The following is a 19,549-nucleotide window of genomic DNA, read 5'->3' on the forward strand; positions in this document are numbered from 1 at the left end:
ATAGATGGCATCATGAGGTAGGAAAATGATGTGGATGGAAAATTATGAGGATATATTGAAGCAACATCTCAAGACATCAGTCAGGAAGTTAAAGCTTGGTCGCAAATGGGTCTTCCAAATGGACAATAACCCCAAGCATACTTCCAAAGTTGTGGCAAAATGGCTTTAAGGACAACAAAGTCAAGGTATTGGAGTGGCCATCACAAAGCCCTGATCTCAATCTCATAGACAATTTGTGGGCAGAACTGGAAAAGCGTGTGCGCGCAAGGAGGCCTACAAACCTGACTCAGTTACACCAGCTCTGTCAGGAGGAATGGGCCAAAATTTACCCAACTTATTGTGGGACGCTTGTGGAAGGCTACCCGAAACATTTGACCCAAGGTAAACAATTTAAAGCCAATGCTACCAAATACTAATCGAGTGTACGTAAACTTCTGACCCACTGGGAATGTGATGAAAGAAATAAGTTTAAATAAATCATTCTCTACTATTATTCTGACATTTCACATTCTTAAAATATGGCGGTGAGCCTAACTTACCTAAAACAGGGAATTTTTACTAGGATTAAATGTCAGGAACTGTGAAAACTGAGTTTAAATTTATTTGGCTAAGGTGTATGTAAACTTCCGACTTCAACTGGAGATCCGTTGTGGTACCTGGCCGTCCACAGGTACAAAAGGTTGGGTTTACAAACTAAGCTCTTCCTATCAGCACACTGACGACAGGATTTCACCTTATGTAAAATGTGCTCCACAAGGTGTACATTTCCGGTTATTCTCCACTACCAGGAAGAAAAAGAACCAGTACTCCAGATCTGTGTGTTCAAATTGAAATGTCCTATATCTTCCATTGAGTAAGCCCCACCTCTTCTTAACTTATCAATCATGTGTGTTGTTACTGGTGACCTGCTGAGCCCCAATATACCAAAGTCTGGTTGATAATTGTGTACCATCAGTGGTATGACGATAACCCTTTTCACAATACTGAGCAGACCCAGACCCAAGCTGAGAGGAGCTGTACTGCTCTGGCATGGTTACACATCCACCATGGTTGCTGGAACTGTGTTGGAAAAGACAAGGCCTATGTGAAAGAAAGATGACCAAGCCAGCACAGTACAGGTCAGGTTGGTACAATAGTGTCAAAAGGGTATATTCACACTTTTATGTTTAATTTCTAACCCTATTTCATTTGAATAAGTTCTTTGAGAACCACATTGACATTTTCAAAACCAACCACCAGCTTCAACGAAATAATGACCGAACACCAAAATTAACAAATTATTATAATATGACTTACAACTTGGATGATCATACAGGCAATAATGACAGACACATTATGCAACAAAACTGAAAACAGTTGGCCAAAACATCAGTGGACACTCAAAACAAAAATCAGAACTGCTAAAGAAATTAGAATATCTCAAATAAATCAGAGAAACACATTTATATCACAACCCTTTGTAATGAAGAACCAAAAAAAAAAGAAACAGCTCTGTATCAAGGACTCAAGTGTCCAGTATGGGGTAGGAGCTATACACATCAGGCCACTCACAGTAAAGCCAAGCTCTTGTCTCAGCAATGTTTATCCAACAAGGCTATCCTATCCCTGCTACACCAGGGGCGTGTTCATTAGAGCACATGGAAAACGTTCCAAAATATTATGCAACAGGAAACAAAAAAATGTGTTACTTATTGGACAAGTTCAGGTAGTCCCCTCTTTCAATCATTTTCTTCCATTTGGTGCCTAATGAACACGACCCTGGTCAGCATTCGTACATTTATAGAAATAAATAGACACACTAGTAAAGATGCACACACTCTCAATATTGGATTGAGAATGACTGACAGCTTTCCATAACAGACTTACACACACAGACACACAGACACACACACAAAAACGCTTCAATCTTCAGGGGGACAGAAAGACAACAAAACAAAACCGAATTGAGTCACTGATGATCGTGGTGCCGTCATTGGCAATTTGGGGAGGGTATTTGTTGTCTAAAGAGACAGATTTTGGGGTTGGTGTCTGTGCTAATATTAGGGATGAATTTGGCGATCTTTCTTGGGTGAGGATCGGGCGTTCATCCTCAAGGGATGTTGGGAGTTTGGTCTCTCCGTCACACACATGGTTTCTTTGGATAGCCGTCAGGGCTTCACAGGCTGGATGGAGATGAGGCTGCCAAACTTGAAGTGCTGAATAACAGGGAACTTCTCCAAGCACTAGGAGTAGACAAGGAGAAAGAGAGAAGGGAGGGAATTTACATGGATGAAGAGAGATAAAAAGAAGAAGGTCAAAGAGAGGGAAAGATAAGAAAGAGAAATGGGGGGGTTAAAAAGAAAGAGGGAGACAGGAAAGAAAGAGATTGGGTATCAGAGATGAGACATTTGAGATATTTGTTTACCCTATGAGAAATACATAAAGCGAATAGAGGACATGTGGTGAAGAACAGAAATGGTACAATTTGACACTGCTTTACTTCATCTAGTGCAAACTTGGTTTAGCATCATCCATACACACCAACCAAAGCTATGGACTTGTCTAGAACAAGCAACTTCGTGCAATTCACATAAGGTGGTCTATGTACTGAAATAAAGCAAAAATCTCCACTCATGGGTGTTTCTTCCAAACAGCCTCTAAAAAAGCAAGTTGGTGGATTTGTTATCCAGCAAGGTGTCAAAGCTTGCTAGCAAGAGCTTCCAATCACTGATCGTTATCGCAAATTTGCATCGCTGATAATTTGCATAAATGTTAAACTTTCCCGGCTCTAGGATAATACAAGGGGAGCTTCAGAGACTGGAGCTACCACAGGACAGCTAGCATTAACCCTTATCAGGTCATCTTTCATCTCATCCACAGCTGCCAGTCCTGGCTCAGTTACCTCTGGCTGTGACAATTTGGTCACATTTACATTCGTCTAACCATTCAGAGTTGTATCTGCCTTTCGTGTGGCTAGCTAGCCACTTCCAGACCCGACATTGCTATTTATACTCTCCATGGACATCTCAAAATGAGGGCTGTTGTACGAAACAAATGTACCATTGGACCGTCTCTAACCAATCAGAGTATCAAAGCCAATGACGGCTCTGGCACAACGCATCGGAACCTGGGGCCAATTAGAAGGGTCAGAATGTGTTTGCATTCTACAAGGCATCAGGTAGGAAAACTAATCCAGACTCATTGTGGGGAAGAAACGCTAGTGGGCGAGCCGTTTGGCGGCAGCGAACCAGCTAACGTCACACTCAGATCGCTGGCATGTGAAACTTTGATAAATAAAAATGGGAGTTTTTGAGTACAGTCATTTTTGGCCTCAAATCCATGCCTGTTTCTACAATCGTGTGATCGCCACTGAAAACAATTAAATGGAGACGGCTTTCACCTGGCAGGTAGTTCACACTCCTAAAGGTGTTGGGGTGATTGAGTTGCCCAGTTCCAAATTGACCACTAGTCCCTAGTTAAAATAAATAAATAATATATATATATATATAAATAAACACCTTGACCTCTAACAATTGACTAACATTGCTTCTGCTTACTACTTTGTAGTACCACATTGCCAAAACCTCCGTGGGTGTATCTTCGGAACAGCCTGTAAAACTGGTCTAAAACTAGTCTATCAAGCAATGTGTCAAAGCTTGCTAGCGAGAGCTTCCCTTCGCTGATTGTTAACGCAATGTTGCGTCGCTGATCATTTGCAGCCCTGAAGAATGCACAGTGTGCCATTTACCATTAAAATGTTGGAAACATATAGTGTGACTTTTTTTCTTTTTATACACTACATCTCTAGCCGCCAAGAGTGAAATGATTCAATGTCTCCTTGTGCCTCCGTCCATTGGAAATGACTGATATACGGTAGTTCAGTGGCTCAAAGTAATGAACAATGTGAATCCACAGCAAATGCTAAAGATTTAGATGTGTGGAGTCAAAATTATTATTGCGCAACCTTGGGCAACACTTTATTTTACAGTATTTACCTAGTATTAGTGCTCGCCGATTAACTGTAATTGACTGAAGTCGGTTCAATTATTAGAATTCCATTTAGATTTTTCTGTGAGCTCCATGCTCATTTTCTCACTGCAGTTTCTCTAGCAGTAAATCAAGCCCGAACTATGCAATGTAGTAGGGAGTTGTAGTTTCCAAAAGCCCAATATTAAACATAATTACCACATTTTCTGTGCTAAACTAACTACAATGACCATAATCCATTGCGTGCCTACTTGTTCGGTCTGTATGGGGCAGAGACAGAGCAGAACAGGGGATCAAGAGGGATAGAGAGCAGTTGCTTCCCGATGTATCTCTACCTGGAAATGCATGATCTAAGTGATCGATAGTTAGTATTCAGAAGTCATAAAAGTATGCCTTATTTACTTTGAAGAGCTACTAAAACAGTGATTTTGTCAGACAGCATAGGCCTAGTTAAATAAAGGTTAAATAAATAAAAAATTAAAATAGAGATGATATGAGTTGGAATGAAATAAAAGCCATCAAACAAATGTAATATACACAACTGAAATATTTGATTAAGTCATGTGAATAAATAATGGTTAAGTGAAAAGCAGTAAAAAATCATCAAATTAACTGTTATTTTTTGTACTCAAACCGAAAGAACCTCAAAAAGCACTAATCACTCAGCACTACCTATCTACTTCAATACTCGAAGCCATTACAATAACAATACCCAATAATAACTATTTTAGTTGATTTGTGGTTCATACAACAGGCACCTTGACATACTACACTGGTATCAAGTATCAGAGGTCTCTAAAAAAGGTAAGTACTTCTTCAATCCGCATTTGTTCAGTCTTTGTGAATTGACTTTATAACGTCTGTAAGTTAACACCCCAAAAAAAGTCCACCAGGGTCAGGATAAACATTTGAACAGAACGTCTTGTCTGAGAGTTGCATATTTTGTTGTTGTGCCCTAGCAGAAGTGGAGAAATTGCGAAAGGGCTGAGGAGGGAAGCAAGCAGCAGGCTAGAGGCAGGGCAGCGGTAGAGAGAACCAGAGAAAAGAGGGAGAGACCAGAGCACAGAGCTGATTCCCTATGTGGGGCCGGGGGAGGGAGAGTGGAATGCGAGCCTGGGAAGGATGGGTGGGGGGGATGGGGGGGTGTTAGCAGACAGCTTGGCCCCTCAGCTCTGGGAAGACTAGCAGGCCCACTCTTGAAAACACAGGATGTGGGCTCAGGCAGGAAAGGGGGTGGGGCCAGCGATACTCTCACACACATACTGACACTGTTCCGCTCTCTCAGTTCCTCTCTTGTTTAACCCTTTCCTGCCTCTAACTCCTCAATAGAATCATTAGCCTACTCGCTCTTCAGAACACATTTACAGTTAGAATCACACTTCAAGATAGGACATGACGCTAAGTTATATTTGAGTATTAATAAACAAGATTTTTATTTATAAGTCTCTTTCTTCCGTTCCACTTGGGAGGACTACACTTCTGTTTGAATGACCTTGTGTAAACATTAATGATTAAACTACTTTCATTACCCCTGACATGAAATTGAATCCCTAATCTGTAGTACCTCAAACTGCCACTGGGGAAATCCAGGTGACAGAACTCACCTTTAAAAAGCACCGTCTGATTTCAACTAATGACATTTACCCCTTGATTTGGGAGGGTATGACTCATAAATATCTTAATGGGATAAGTACAACTACCTTGTAACCTGACTGACTTATGACTCCACTGTTTATATCTTGGTTGCCATAGGATACTGTGTTAACTAAAAGATATACATCTTCAAAACGGGTTAGAAACCAAGTACAATTTAACTGTTAATGTTATGGGACACATTTTCTTTATCGTTTACCTTTTATTTTAGGGGGATCCACTGTCAAGGTTCATCATACACTTTTAAGTGTAGATTCAGATTGTTCTCACTCTGTGGGGTGTGTCTCCTCTTACCTCTGCCTTGTACATTCGGATCAGGCCCTGGTTGACTTTGGACCAGGTGGGGACAGCACTGATGTTCCACAGCTGATTGGAGTGCTCAGCAAACGGACCAGTTTTCATCTGGGGGGAGGAGAGAGAGTGTGGGGTGGGGAGAGAGTGTGGGGTGGGGGGGTAATACAGAAAGAGAGAGGGGGGAGGGGGAAGAGAGAGAAAGAGAAAGGAGGAGAGACAGAATGAAAGGAGGAGAGCGTGAAATATATGTTTAATTCGTCCATTAGCTAACCAGCCAATAAGGAATATATAAGCCTAAGACATTACATGACATAATGACAGGCAGGTCAACAGTTGTCCCACTGTCCAGCTCATACTTTTTGGGGTGCCAGTGAGGAGAGTGCATTTCTTTCTTTGTGTGTGTGTGTGTGTGTGTGTGTGTGTGTGTGTGTGTATGCCCTTATATTTACCCCAAGGGAAGAAAAAGAGACAGACAGAGACAAAGAGAGCTAGAGGGGCCCTGAATGAATGAATGTAGTGGTAGTGTTTGGACACTGTCTCCCTCCATAGCACCTCCCCCCCTCCAAAACCCAGAGGACGGCTTGTGACCGGGGCAGGAACCCAACCCTAGCCCCTGGCTTCCCCCGGGCCTCCACCAGAGAGGGATGGGGGTGGGGTTTAGTGAGGATACCCTGAAGGAAGGAGTGATTCACAACAGCATGTGGGGAAGGAAATGACTCTGGTGAGTTTTGTACACTACACACAACCTCCCAGAGAGGCGGAGACTGTGTATATATATGCACATTTGTGTGTCAGCATGTGAGCGTTCGCACGTGAGAGAGAGGAAATATGCAAGCAGAACAACAGTTTGTCTGAGAGACCATACAACACACACACAAACAGGAGAGGGAGATGTGCTTAAAAAGGCACACATCCATACACAAAAGAAACCTGCATATATCCCCCCTCCCTCCTCCAGGGGGACAAACACTTATCTGGAGGTGACTGTATTCCCTCCCAAATATGCCCTCCAAGACAAAACAACCAACAAAAACTCCTGCAGATATGTCGCACGCTGGGTCTGTAAGCTTTGAGGAGACTCATATGGTAGGTACACCTACAGCTCATCCCTTGGCAGTAGTACTGTGTACCCAGAGTCTCTGAGAGCATTCACAGTCTACTTGAACAGAGCAATACTCAATCATGAGGTGTCAAACGACACAATATTAAGAAATGCTATAAATGAAGACCTACCAACCAACAGACAACTTCCTGGACAAAACATTTCAGTGTAATAGTGAAAGTGTAAACTTCGCAGTAAAAAGCTTATCCAACCAAAAACGTAGGCTCAGGTTTTCTAGGTCTCTGTCTTCACTATGGTGAAACACTAAAACAATACAGAAATACACTACGGAAAAAGAAGGAATAGCACGTCAGCTCAATTACATTGAAGAACCCATATAATCTAACCACAGTTATCTATCCAAAACGGAGATGTACGGATAAACCACTTCTTTTTGGCTCTATAACAAAGAACAAAAACATGATCAATTACAAATCTTAGACTCAGCTATTAAAGACTACCAGAACCCACTGGATTATCCAATTACATTGAATGAATTAAATGACATAATACAACCCTCCAACCCAAAAAGGCTTTCATTTCAATGAGGATGGTATCCTCAATGAAATGAAATGATAAAATATACAGACCACAAATTTCAATTGACGAAACTTAAACATCCTCCTCAGCTCTGGCATCTTACCCAATATTTGGAACCAAGGAGTGATCACCCCAATCCACAAGAGTGGAGACAAATTTGACCCCAATAACTAGATATGCGTCAACAGCAACCTTCGGGAAATCCTCTGAATTATCATTAACAGCAGCCTCGTACATTTCCTCAGTGAAAACAATGTACTGAGCAAATGTCAAATTGGCTTTAACAAATTACCATATGACAAACCAAACCAAAGGCAAAGTCTTCTCATGCTTTGTTGATTTCAAAAAAGCTTTTGACTCAATTTGGCATGAAGGTCTGCTATACAAATTGATGGAAAGTGGTGTTGGGGGAAAAAACATACGACATTATAAAATCAATGTTCACAAACAACAAGTGTGCAGTTAAAATTGGCAATAAACACACAGATTTCTTTCCACAAGGCAGGGATGCAGCTTGAGCCCCACCCTGTTCAACATATATATCAACGAATTGGCGAGGGCACTAGAACAGTCTGCAGCAACCGGCCTCACCCTACTAGAAACTGAAGTCAAATGTCTACTGTTTGCTGATGATCTTGTGCTTTTGTCCCCAACCAAGGAGGGCCTACAGCAGCACCTAGATATTCTGCACAGATTCTGTCAGACCTGGGCCCTGACAGTAAATCTCAGTAAGACAAAAATAATGGTGTTCCAAAAAAGGTCCAGTTTCCAGGACCACAAATACAAATTCCATCTAGACACACCAATGAACATAAAATTCAACACACCAATTAGGATCTGTCTAAAAATACTTGAATCAGTTATAGAACTCATTGCCCTTTATGGTTGTGAGCTCTGGGGTCCATTCACCAACCAAGAATTCACAAAACGGGACAAACACTAAATTGAGACTCTGCATGCAGAATTCTGCAAAAACATCCTCAGTGTACAACGTAAAACACCAAATAATGCATGCAGAACAGAATTAGGCCGATACGCGCTAATGATCAAATCAAGAAAAGCGGTGTTAACTTCAACAACCACCTAAAAGGAAGCAATTCCCAAACCTTCCTTAACAAAGCCATCGCCCACAGAGAGATTAACCTAGGGAAGAGTCCCCTAAGCAAGCTGGTCCTGGGGCTCTGTTCACAAACACAAACAGACCCCCAGGACAGCAACACAATTAGACCCAACCAAACAAAAAGATAATTACTTGACACATTGGGGAATTTTTTTTAAATTAATTGAGCAAACTAGAACGCTATTTGGCCCTAAACAGAGAGTACACTGTGGCAGAATACCTGACCACTGTGACTGACCCAAACTTAAGGAAAGCTTGAACTGTTTACAGACTCAGTGAGCATAGCCTTGCTATTGAGAAAGGCAGCCGAAAACAGACCTGGCTCTCAAGAGAAGACAGGCTATAAGCACACTGCCCACAAAATGAGGTAGAAACTGAGCTGTACTTCCTAACATCCTGCCAAATGTATGACCATATTAGAGACACATTTCCCTCAGATTACACAGACCCAAAAAGGAATTAGAAAACAAACCCAATTTTGATAAACTCCCATATCTATTGGGTGAAACACCACAGTGTGCCATCACAGCAGCAAGATTTGTGACCTGTTGCCACAAGAAAAGGGCAACCAGTGAAGAACAAACACAATTGTAAATACAACCCATATTTATGTTTATTTATTTTCCCTTTTGTACTTTAACTCTTTGCATATCGTTATAACACTGTATATATGCATAATATGACATTTGAAATGTCTCTAGTCCTTTGAAAATATTGTAAGTGTAATGTTTACTGTTAATTTTGCCTTGTTTATTATCTATTTCACTTGCTTTGACAATGTAAACATATGTTTACAATGCCAATAAAGCCCTTTGAATTGAATTGAGAGAAAAAGTGAAAGAGAGAGAAAGAGAGGGAGAGGGAGGGAGGCCCCCCGCAGCTGCAGCAGCTTTTTGCCGTTCGTTCGGGGGAAGGAACAGGACATAGCAACACCTCCTCCCTTCCCCTCCTTTTCTGCCCGTCTCAAAATCACATTCCCCAACACACCCTCTTCTGGTCAGGTTTCCTGGCTCACTGATGTAAAGATGGATATGGGGTACTGTGTCTGTGTGTGTGTGTGTGTGTGTGTGTGTGTGTGTGTATCTTGTCGGTGGAATGGCTTACACAAATCAGTCCTTACTTTTCTTGCATTAACACTGGCCTTATGACTTAACACTGAATTTGCTTATAGCTGCTTTAGTCACTATGACTGAGATGTGGTTGTCGTAACTAGCTACCTTAAGATGAATGTACTAACTGTAAGTCGCTCTGCTAAATGACTAAAATGTATTAAAAAAAGATTTATGTAAAAATACTTAAGTCCAATTCCTCTGTCTCACAAAATGATGATCAGAGTTTTGTGAACCAAAATTCAGTCAACTCAATTCAAATCAGTGATTCAATTAACACATTAGAAATCCCCATAGAATGCAATAGGGAGAAAATATCAATTCACGACCCGCATCACACACAATTCATTGTGTGTATGAACTGAACTGTGGTGGCATGGACACTGAACTCTGCAGAACACCCATTTTCTGTTTTTCCTTCTGCCTAAATGTCCCTCTCACCTCATTAATGAATTTGATGCACTCCAGAAACATGTAGTCGTGGTGATTCTCGTTGACCACTTTCTCATCGACAAAGTGCTTGGGCTCCAACGTGGGGTGGTCTGGGACAAAGGGAGTAAGGAAGCGGAGGACAAAAAAGAAAAAAAACTGTAATTAGACACACCGACCACTTGGTGTCACTCTTTCCCTTGCCACACTGCAGTATAGCCTTTATAACTATCAAATATGCATGACACATATTTTCAAACAGTTCCGCTGTGCATGGGTGAAGTAGGCTTTGCCTGGGCTAGTGGAGTAGGCCTCTTACCTACAAACTGGGAGCTGCCCCATATGAAAGGTAGAAATTGGAAATCATCCAACCCCCAGACCCCCTGGCTGCCAGCAGGCTCCATTCTGTAGGTTTTCTGAAGCTTGCGCATGACCACCAGATACCTGGTGGGGTTTTAAAAAGAAAGGTGTAGTTTCATTTATAGTCCATACGAGGCACATACAATCATTTTCAGATTGTGCACACATGCACACACAAAACAGTGCCTGTCTCACCTGTCAAACACCTTGAAAATGATGGCCAACTGGTCATCTACCCTGAGAGCTCCGATCTTGCAGAGACAGCACAGGAAGATGGCAAAGGCAGCCTCGTGACCTGACAACAACAACCTGTGTCATTCATGGACAGTCATACACGCAGATGTGATACTTATATGTATCTCATATTGTTACTAATAGAGTTGTAGTGGGCAATACCAAAGTCAAAGGCAGAATATATTTGTAAAGGACAGCGTTCTGAAGAGGGAAAGAACGGGATTTGTGTTTCAACAGTGCCCTCTAGTGGGCATATGAAACAGGGACACTCACACGTGTCTGTCTGGGTGTGTTACCTGTTCCATAGTCTATCCTGGTGGAGTTGCCTACCGCCTCCTTCAAATACACAGCTATCTCTGGAGCCGCAGCTGCCTTGTCTTCTGGGATGACTGCTGCAACCAGGCCCTCTGCTTCCTACACACACCATTTTTTACATTTGTGTCATTTAGCAGAAACTCAGAGCGACTGCATATCACAACAAAACCTTTCACACACAATTTCAATTCTTTCTATTTTATTAAAACACTTGAGAATAGTATAAACCCTTTGTGTGTGTGTGTGTGTGTGTGTGTGTGTGTTTACCTGGTCGAGCTTGGCGTACCAAGTCCTGTAGGCCTTGTTGCCGAAGCGAGAGGGCTGGTCTTCAGGGGGGGTCTCATCTATCCAGCGGTCCAGAGTCCCCAACAGAACCAGAAGCTTCTCTATGGTCTGGAATGAGAACAGACACACTGAAACATTCACAAAAACCCTGCTAACATATTTAACTGTTATTTGGATACATTTGATTCTTATTAGCACTTCAGCAGTTTTCCCAAGAAGGATAGTTCATTATTAATCAGGTGACATGCAAAGTTAGTGAAGACCTATACAAAAAGACTCAAAACTGTAATGGTTGCCTAAGGTGCTTCCACCATGTATTGACTCGGGTAGGCGGTATACTTCAATATCATCAAGATATGTTTTGATTTCAAATTCATTCATACATTTGCCATCAATTGTTACTTCCCAAGGCTCTAAGGGAAATAAACGTGAAAAGAATACAAAAGGGGTGAATAGTTTTTGTTTGTGTACCAACAACAGCCCAAGGCATTGTGGCTTGATATGACCCCATTCTCCCTGTGTCCCTCTCTGTCTTCCTGATGATAGAAAGAAAAGTTGCCTCCCGAGACCCATTATGGAGGGGGGGGGGGGGGGGGGGTTGCCCATCTTTCACACTGACTGACAGCCAGCTTCGCTATGGCTGTAGATGGCCCTCCCCCTTCACCTCCCAAACTACTCCATAATTCATGAAAAGGAGGGACAGTAGTAGTCCGTGTATGTGATGCTACCAAAGGCAAGAATACAATATAATGGATTTACATGTATTTTTTACACATGGAATTACAGCCTGTTCGGGTGGGATGGAGTTTTTGACCGACAGCATAACATCACAATCTGATCTGAATAGTCTGACCAACGACCAGTCATCTTTTATTTTCATATGCATCTTCCTACTTTGTAGGGGTAAGCGGGGTAGGCTCTAGAGAACGGGGTAGCAGATAGCCTAGCGGTTAAGAGCGTTGGGCCATTAAACCAAAAGGTCGCTGAATGAATCCCTGAGCTGACAAGGTGGTAAAATGTGCCGTTCTGCCCTTGAGCAAGGCAGTTAACCTCCAACAACAACTGCTCCCCGGGCGCAGATGACGTGGACGTTGATTAAGGCAGCCCCTCGCACCTCTCTGATTCAGAGGTTTTGGGTTAAATGCGGAAGCCACATTTCGGTTGAATGCATTCAGTTTTGCAACTGACTAGGTATCCCCCTTTCCCTTCCCTTAGTGTCTAGACGATCCTATCTACCAATCTGGGCCGTGTATGTAAATATATTTAAATTTTTATCAACACGCCCACACGATCAGATGGAGCATTTTAATGGCTAAAGGAGGCTCAAAGGGAAAACAAATTATTTAAAATATACAGCATTCAGACCCCTTGAATTTTTCCACATTTTGTTACGTTACAGCCTTACTCTAAAATGTATTAAATAAAAAGAATCCTCAGCAATCTACACATAATGACAAAGCGAAAACAGGGTAGAAATTTTTGCAAATTTATTACAAATAAAAATGGAAATACCTTAATTACAAGTATTCAGACATTTTGCTTTGAGACTCAAAATTGAGCACAGGTGCATCCTGTTTCCATTGATCATCCTTGAGATGTTTCTACAACTTGTTTGGAGTCCACCAGTGGTAAATTCAATTGATTGGACATGATTTGGAAAAGTACACCTGTCTATATAAGGTCCCACAGTTGACAGTGCATGTCACAGCAAAAACCAAGCCATGAGGTCGAAGGAATTGTCCGTAGAGCTCCAAGACAGGATTGTGTCGAGGCACAGATCTAAGGAAGGGTACGAAAACATTTCTGCAGCATTGAAGGTCCCCAAGAACACAATGGGCTCCATCATTCTTAAATGGAAGAAGTTTGGAACCACCAAGACTCTTCCTGGAGCTGGCCGCCAGGCCAAACTGAGCAATCGGGGGAGAAGGGCCTTGGTCAGAGAGGTGACCCAGAACCCGATGGTCACTGACAGAGCTCTAGAGTTGCTCTCTGGAGATGGGAGAACCTTCCAGAAGGACAACCATTTCTGCAACACTCCAACAACCAGGCCAGGTGTTAGAGTGGCCAGACAGAAGCCACTCCTCAGTAAAAAGCACGAGAGCCCGCTTGGAGTTTCCCAAAAGGCGCCTAAAGACTCTCAGACCATGAGAAACAAGATTCTCTGGTCTGATGAAACCAAGATTGAACTTTTTGGCCTGAATGCCAAGCGTCACGTCGAAGGAAACCTGGCACTATCCCTACGGTGAAGCATGGTGGCAGCATCATGCTGCGGGGATGTTTTTCAGCGGCAGGGACTGGAGACTAGTCAGGGTCGAGGGAAAGATGAAAGGAGCAAAGTACAGAAAGATCCTTGATGAAAACCTGTTCCAGAGCACTCAGGACCTCAGACTGGGGTGACGGTTCACCTTCCAACAGGACAATGACCCTAAGCACATAGCCAGTCCTGCGTTGTCTTGGCTTCGGGGACAAGTCTCCCCATCCAACCTGACAGAGCTTGAGAGGATTTGCAGAGAAAAACGGGACAAACTCCCCAAATACAGGTGTGCCAAGCTTATAGTGTCATACCCAAGAAAAACCAAGGCTGAAATCACTGCAAAAGGTGCTTCAACAAGGTACTGAGTACAGGATCTGAATACTAATGTAAATGTGATTACAAAATAAATTATCCCCCCAAGAAATGTCCCTTGTTTTTGCTTTGTCAATATGAGGTAGTGTGTGTGTAAATTGACGAGGAGAAAAAAAACTATTCCTTCAATTTTAGAATAAGGCTGTAATGTAGAAAAAGTCAAGGGGTCTGAATACTTTCCAAAGGCAATGTATATACAAAGAAATAGTTTATAGAACATAGTTATTTTCACTTAATAAACACCGTGATTTAGACACAGTGATGATTTAAACAGACTGCATGGGGACTTTAAATGAACGATGTGTAATAAGAAACATTGTTTCCATCTGAAGATATGTCACTACATCATGAGTTACTAGTGTTAAAGGGTGCTACATGCCTCAGACACTTTGTATTCACATGTGAGTTTCTTCCCCTTCACTCCCTCGTTCAGCGTCAGAATGAATCCCATGTAATCAGCATACGCCTTTGAGGAAGAGAAAGAAGGGCAGAGAGATGGTTAGTACTCTGAATGGAGGACCTGACTCTTCCTAGTTCTCCAATGCTGTCATAACAGGTCTCATATACCCTTTGTATATTCGGTTGGGATAATAAAGACTAATCTACTTGAACATGACTATCTGGGTCGAGGCATGCCGACTATCTGGGTCGAGGCATGCCGACTATCTGGGTCGAGGCATGCCGACTATCTGGGTCGAGGCATGCCGACTATCTGGGTCGAGGCATGCCGACTATCTGGGTCGAGGCATGCCGACTATCTGGGTCGAGGCATGCCGACTATCTGGGTCGAGGCATGCCGACTATCTGGGTCGAGGCATGCCGAGTACCTGGGTTGTGTTCATTAGACTACACCACAGAATACTTTTAAAAAGCTTTTACAATGGAAAACTAAAGAGTTTGTCCCAGTAGTCCCTCCCCGTTTTTAAGTCAATTTTCTTCCATTTAGTGCCTAATGAACAGGCCCCTGGAGTGTTTCCATTTAGTGCCTAATGAACAGGCCCCTGGAGTGTTTCCATTTCCATGTAGTGGGTGTCTAAACCCTCTGGGCTATAGATCGGTTCAATTCTAAACCATCATAGGTGTGGCGTACCTGGGAACGTTTCCACTTCCCCATATCAGGAAACATGCTGATCTCCTTTTTGGGCACCATGAAGTTCTGACAGACAGGGATCGGTGGTGTGTCATCTTCGGGAGAGGAGCCTAAACCATCATAGGGACACAGAGTAGAAGGGGAAACTAGTCAGCTGTGTCCCAATAGCTTGAGTTGCATGTGTAACAGTATAACTTTAGACCGTCCCCTCGCCCCGCCCCGGAGCGAACCAGGGACCCTCTGCACACCAACAAGTCACCCACGAAGCGTCGTTACCCATCGCTCCACAAAAGCCACGGCCCTTGCAGAGCAAGGGGAACACAAAAGCCACGGCCCTTGCAGAGCAAGGGCGAACCACCGCTAACTAGCTAGCCATTTCACATCCGTTACACTCACCCCCCTTTCGACCTCCTCCTTTTCCGCAGCAACCAGTGATCCGGGTCACGGCACCAATGTAACAGTATAACTTTAGACCGTCCCCTCGGCCCGACACGGGCGCGAACCAGGGACCCTCTGCACACATCAACAACGGTCACCCACGAAGCATCGTTGCCCATCGCTCCACAAAGGCCGAGCAAGGGGAACCACTACTTCTAGGTTTCAGAGCAAGTGACGTAACCGACTGAAAGGCTGCTAGCGCGCACCACCGCTGACTAGCTAGCCATTTCACATCCGTTACACATGCTAGCTGTTCCAGTCATTGCACTAATTAGCAATGGCTTGTGAAATTACCGTCAACTTCCTTCAAACTGCACTTAATTGCCAAAATCTTGCACTATCCCTTTAACCAAACGGTCAGATTACCATATCCAAACTCTGACCCTGTTTCTGTAGGAGCAACTTCTGCTACTACTTCTAATGCTGCACTGTGTTAGAGGCCTGATTCTGAGACATAATACAATACTGTCACCTTCAGCACCCCCAAAAAAATCCTGTTTGAGTAATCCCTCTGGAATAAATATATAAGAATAACCACACACAAAAATACATAACACACAATACACACGCACTTTAAATTATTTAATGTTCTGGGTTTCTAACTTAAGGCATAACAAGCTTGTTTTTTCCACCTGTCTTTGGTCCACTCAGCAAAGTGATAGGGCAAAATAAACAATCTAACATTGTAGAGTGCAGGGGGGTTTTCCAGTTCCAACCAAATACACACACAAAAAAAATTAGGGACTTAAGGCCTACAGTGACACACCTACACCATGCAGCCTATATATGGGATACTCATCAAGCATTGGCACGCCATCCATACAGATTTGTTTTTGTCATCACTGAGCAGCACATGAAAACATTGATATAGTCTAACTAATGTCAGTGTGCGCTGTATAAAGCTATAGCACCATGTATGACACAGACTGACACCGAAAGGGAAAGGCGGGGACAATATTGCCTTTTTCCATCCATTGACTTCATGCCCAAATGGCTATCTAGTGGCAGTGCATTAGCACATTCTACCAATAGCTAGCTAGCTATTGCAAGTTACGTAGCTAGTGTAAGTCATTTGTCATTAATTGGCTCATGCTGATTGTACAAAATGAAAGTAGCTAGCAATCATCTATATCATGCATTATACAACGGGTGGGTCTAATCCTGATTGGTTAAAACCCCATTCCAGCCAGTGTCTATTCCACAAATTACCACCAGCTAAATATACAACGTTAAAATTCCTATTTACTCTGTTCCATCTGACTGTGCAATCCGCTGGATCATCAGCCCAGCCAGGCACTTTATAAACTTGATCTCCACTATAAAAAGCATCTGGACATTATCTCACATTTCTTTTCGACTAACATTAGGTTTTCAACAGCAGAGATTTATATAAACCTTGCTGTCTGTCGCTGTCTTTTGCAACATTGTTTGAATATTCAAATTCGATCTACAGCTGTCCCATTGTAATGAATGTGTCGGGAGTTGGGACAAGACAGACAGGCAATGTCTCAGCTAGTCGAAATCCTGAATCAGCTGGCATAACTTTTATGGATATATAGAAAGAAATGGCAATTGAAAAAAGCTACAACGAAATTAAGTGCAGATATTTTGCAGACTTTCAGTTTGAGTGATTTATTTAACTAGGCAAGTCAGTTAAGAACTAATTATTATTTATAATGATGGCCTACCCCGGCCAACCACTAACGACTCTGGGCCAACTGTGCGCCGCTCTATCGGACTCCCAATCACGGCCGGTTGTGATACAGGCTGGAATCGAACCAGGGTCTGTACCAGGGTCAACGGCTCTAGCACTGCGATGCAGTGCCTTTGACCGCTGCGCCAGTCGGGTGCCCTGATTGTGTTAGCTGTGTTGTTGGCTAGCTCCTCTGAACAACAGTGTCCTGACGAGTGAGCACATTTTCTATCCCAGGCAAAATCGCGCCTCATTAGCTCATTGTTATGATGTATCCAAATAAGTGTCACCAGAAAACTGCTTCAACAAATGCAAATACTTTGTTGTTATTCTGGGTGCATTTTTTGACGTGACTGTAAATTAGCCGTAGTTGGCTAGCTACCAAGCAAGGGATAAGAACGTCGCCAGCCAGTATGACAATAGAACATTTAGAACGTCGAATCCATAGAGACTAGGTCGCGTCTCTAGCAACCGAACTGATAGACCAGCCGGCTTCGGTAGCAACCCTAGATGTGTCGGGCCAAACAACACCCATGGCAATATAACTTCCAAAGACTGGCTTCTCCGGCATTATCACTTAATTATACCACGGGTGGTTATAATCTTGAATGTTGATTGGTTAAAACCGCATTCCTGGCGGTGACTATTCCACAAATGACCACCTACTAAATCTATGACGTTAAACGTCTATTTAATCTGTTCCATTTCACTGTGCAGTCCACTGTCTCCGGTGGTAATTTGTGGAATAGACACCAGCTGGAATGCGGTTTTAACCAATCAGCATTAGACCCACCCGTTTTATAAATTATGAAAACAGTCATTACTGAGCAGCACATGAACACATTGATATAGTCTAACTAATGTCAGTGTACCCTGTATAAACTATGGCACCATGTATGACACAGCCTGATATCGAAAGGCGGGGACAATATTGCCTTTTTCCGTCCATTGACTTCATGCCCAAATGGCTATCTAGTGGCAGTACATTAGCACATTCTACCAATAGCTTCTAGCTAGGTTAGCAAGTTACATTGCTAGTGTAACATAGTCATTAGCCATTAATTATCTCATGCTGATTGTACAAAATTAATTTAGCTAGCTATCATCTATATCATGCAATAGATGATACAAGGTTCTGTAATTTGCTCACTAGTAGCTAGCGCCTCGAATTAGATAGCTACTTAACCACGAACAAATAGTCTAGCTAGCTACATTGCTAACCAGGACCCATTCATTGTCTCACGAAAAGTTACGAGCAGCATTGTTCCACATGGGGAATCTCCTTCTACTTATTTCTTATGAGAAACCATTGCATTAATTTTTATATTCCAGAAAATTCAGCATTAAATGATGAAATCAGCTACCTGAATGGTGTTCAGTCTCCGCCATGTTTACAAGATTTGCGGTACAGACAGATATCTCACCGGATGTATAAATGTGAAGCATCCGTTTGGCGTTTCCACTCACTACCAAATATGGTGATGAGAGGAAGCCAATGGAGAAGATGGCGCGAGATTGATTTTGGCTGACGTTCTGCAAATTTTCTCATCGATGAAACATTTAATCTCAATACAGTTTTCTGTTTCCAAAAATAGACTCAGACTAAGTTTTGTAAACTATCCTTTGGCAAAGTCTTTTTTAAATTGCTTTGTTTAGAAGGGGAGATTTGCGCACGCACACTTCACATAGTAGGCGTTCCATAACGGATATATGTAAATACATGCCAGAACGCGCCAATAGGATCTCGCTAGCTCTTGCTTGGCTCTGCCCACCTCCTTGCTTGTTCTCCCCACTATGATTAATTTGCTCCCATTGGAAACGACACGCTGTTGTCTATCTTGGGGTAGTTATACAAATCTTTGGTTGAGGTTTTGACAACATCAGTCACCTTTCAACTTTCACCCTAGTCTCGAGCGTCTTTTGCAGCGCGCCCTCGTGCGTTGTTTTGGGACACTGCAGAGACTAGTGCGTAGGCACCATAGATGTAGTTAGAATCGGATTTGAGTCCTCTATTTGTCACATGTATCGAATATAACAGGTGCAGTCTTTCGGGTGAACTGCTTACTTATGAGCACTTTCCCAACAATGCGGAGTTAAAAATATTTGCCAAAAAAAAGGAAATATGAACACAATAAAATAACAATAATGAGGCTATATAGGAGTACCAGTACCGAGTCAATGTGAAGGGGTACGAGGTAGTTGAGGTAATTAACATTACATCTGTATGTGGGTAGGGGTAAAAGTGTCTAGGCAATCAGGATAGAAAATAAACAGAGTAGCAGCAGACTCGTCTTT

General features: G+C 42.7%; 1 protein-coding gene across 1 annotated transcript; it reads right to left on the reverse strand.

Moving 5' to 3' along the window:
- Window positions 1-1,269: 1,269 nt before the first annotated feature.
- ptpa (protein phosphatase 2 phosphatase activator) lies at window positions 1,270-18,726 on the reverse strand. Its single transcript, XM_071351255.1, has 10 exons — window positions 18,619-18,726; window positions 15,124-15,233; window positions 14,413-14,499; window positions 11,390-11,515; window positions 11,104-11,221; window positions 10,769-10,868; window positions 10,533-10,657; window positions 10,226-10,326; window positions 5,914-6,021; window positions 1,270-2,222 (listed from the first exon to the last, which is right to left on the reverse strand). Exons 1-10 carry the CDS (start codon window positions 18,698-18,700, stop codon window positions 2,148-2,150), a joined length of 1,032 nt encoding a protein of 343 aa, XP_071207356.1. The 5' UTR covers window positions 18,701-18,726; the 3' UTR covers window positions 1,270-2,147.
- Window positions 18,727-19,549: the final 823 nt, after the last annotated feature.

Source organism: Salvelinus alpinus, chromosome 18 (assembly GCF_045679555.1).
Source record: "Salvelinus alpinus chromosome 18, SLU_Salpinus.1, whole genome shotgun sequence".
Taxonomy (NCBI): domain Eukaryota; kingdom Metazoa; phylum Chordata; class Actinopteri; order Salmoniformes; family Salmonidae; genus Salvelinus; species Salvelinus alpinus.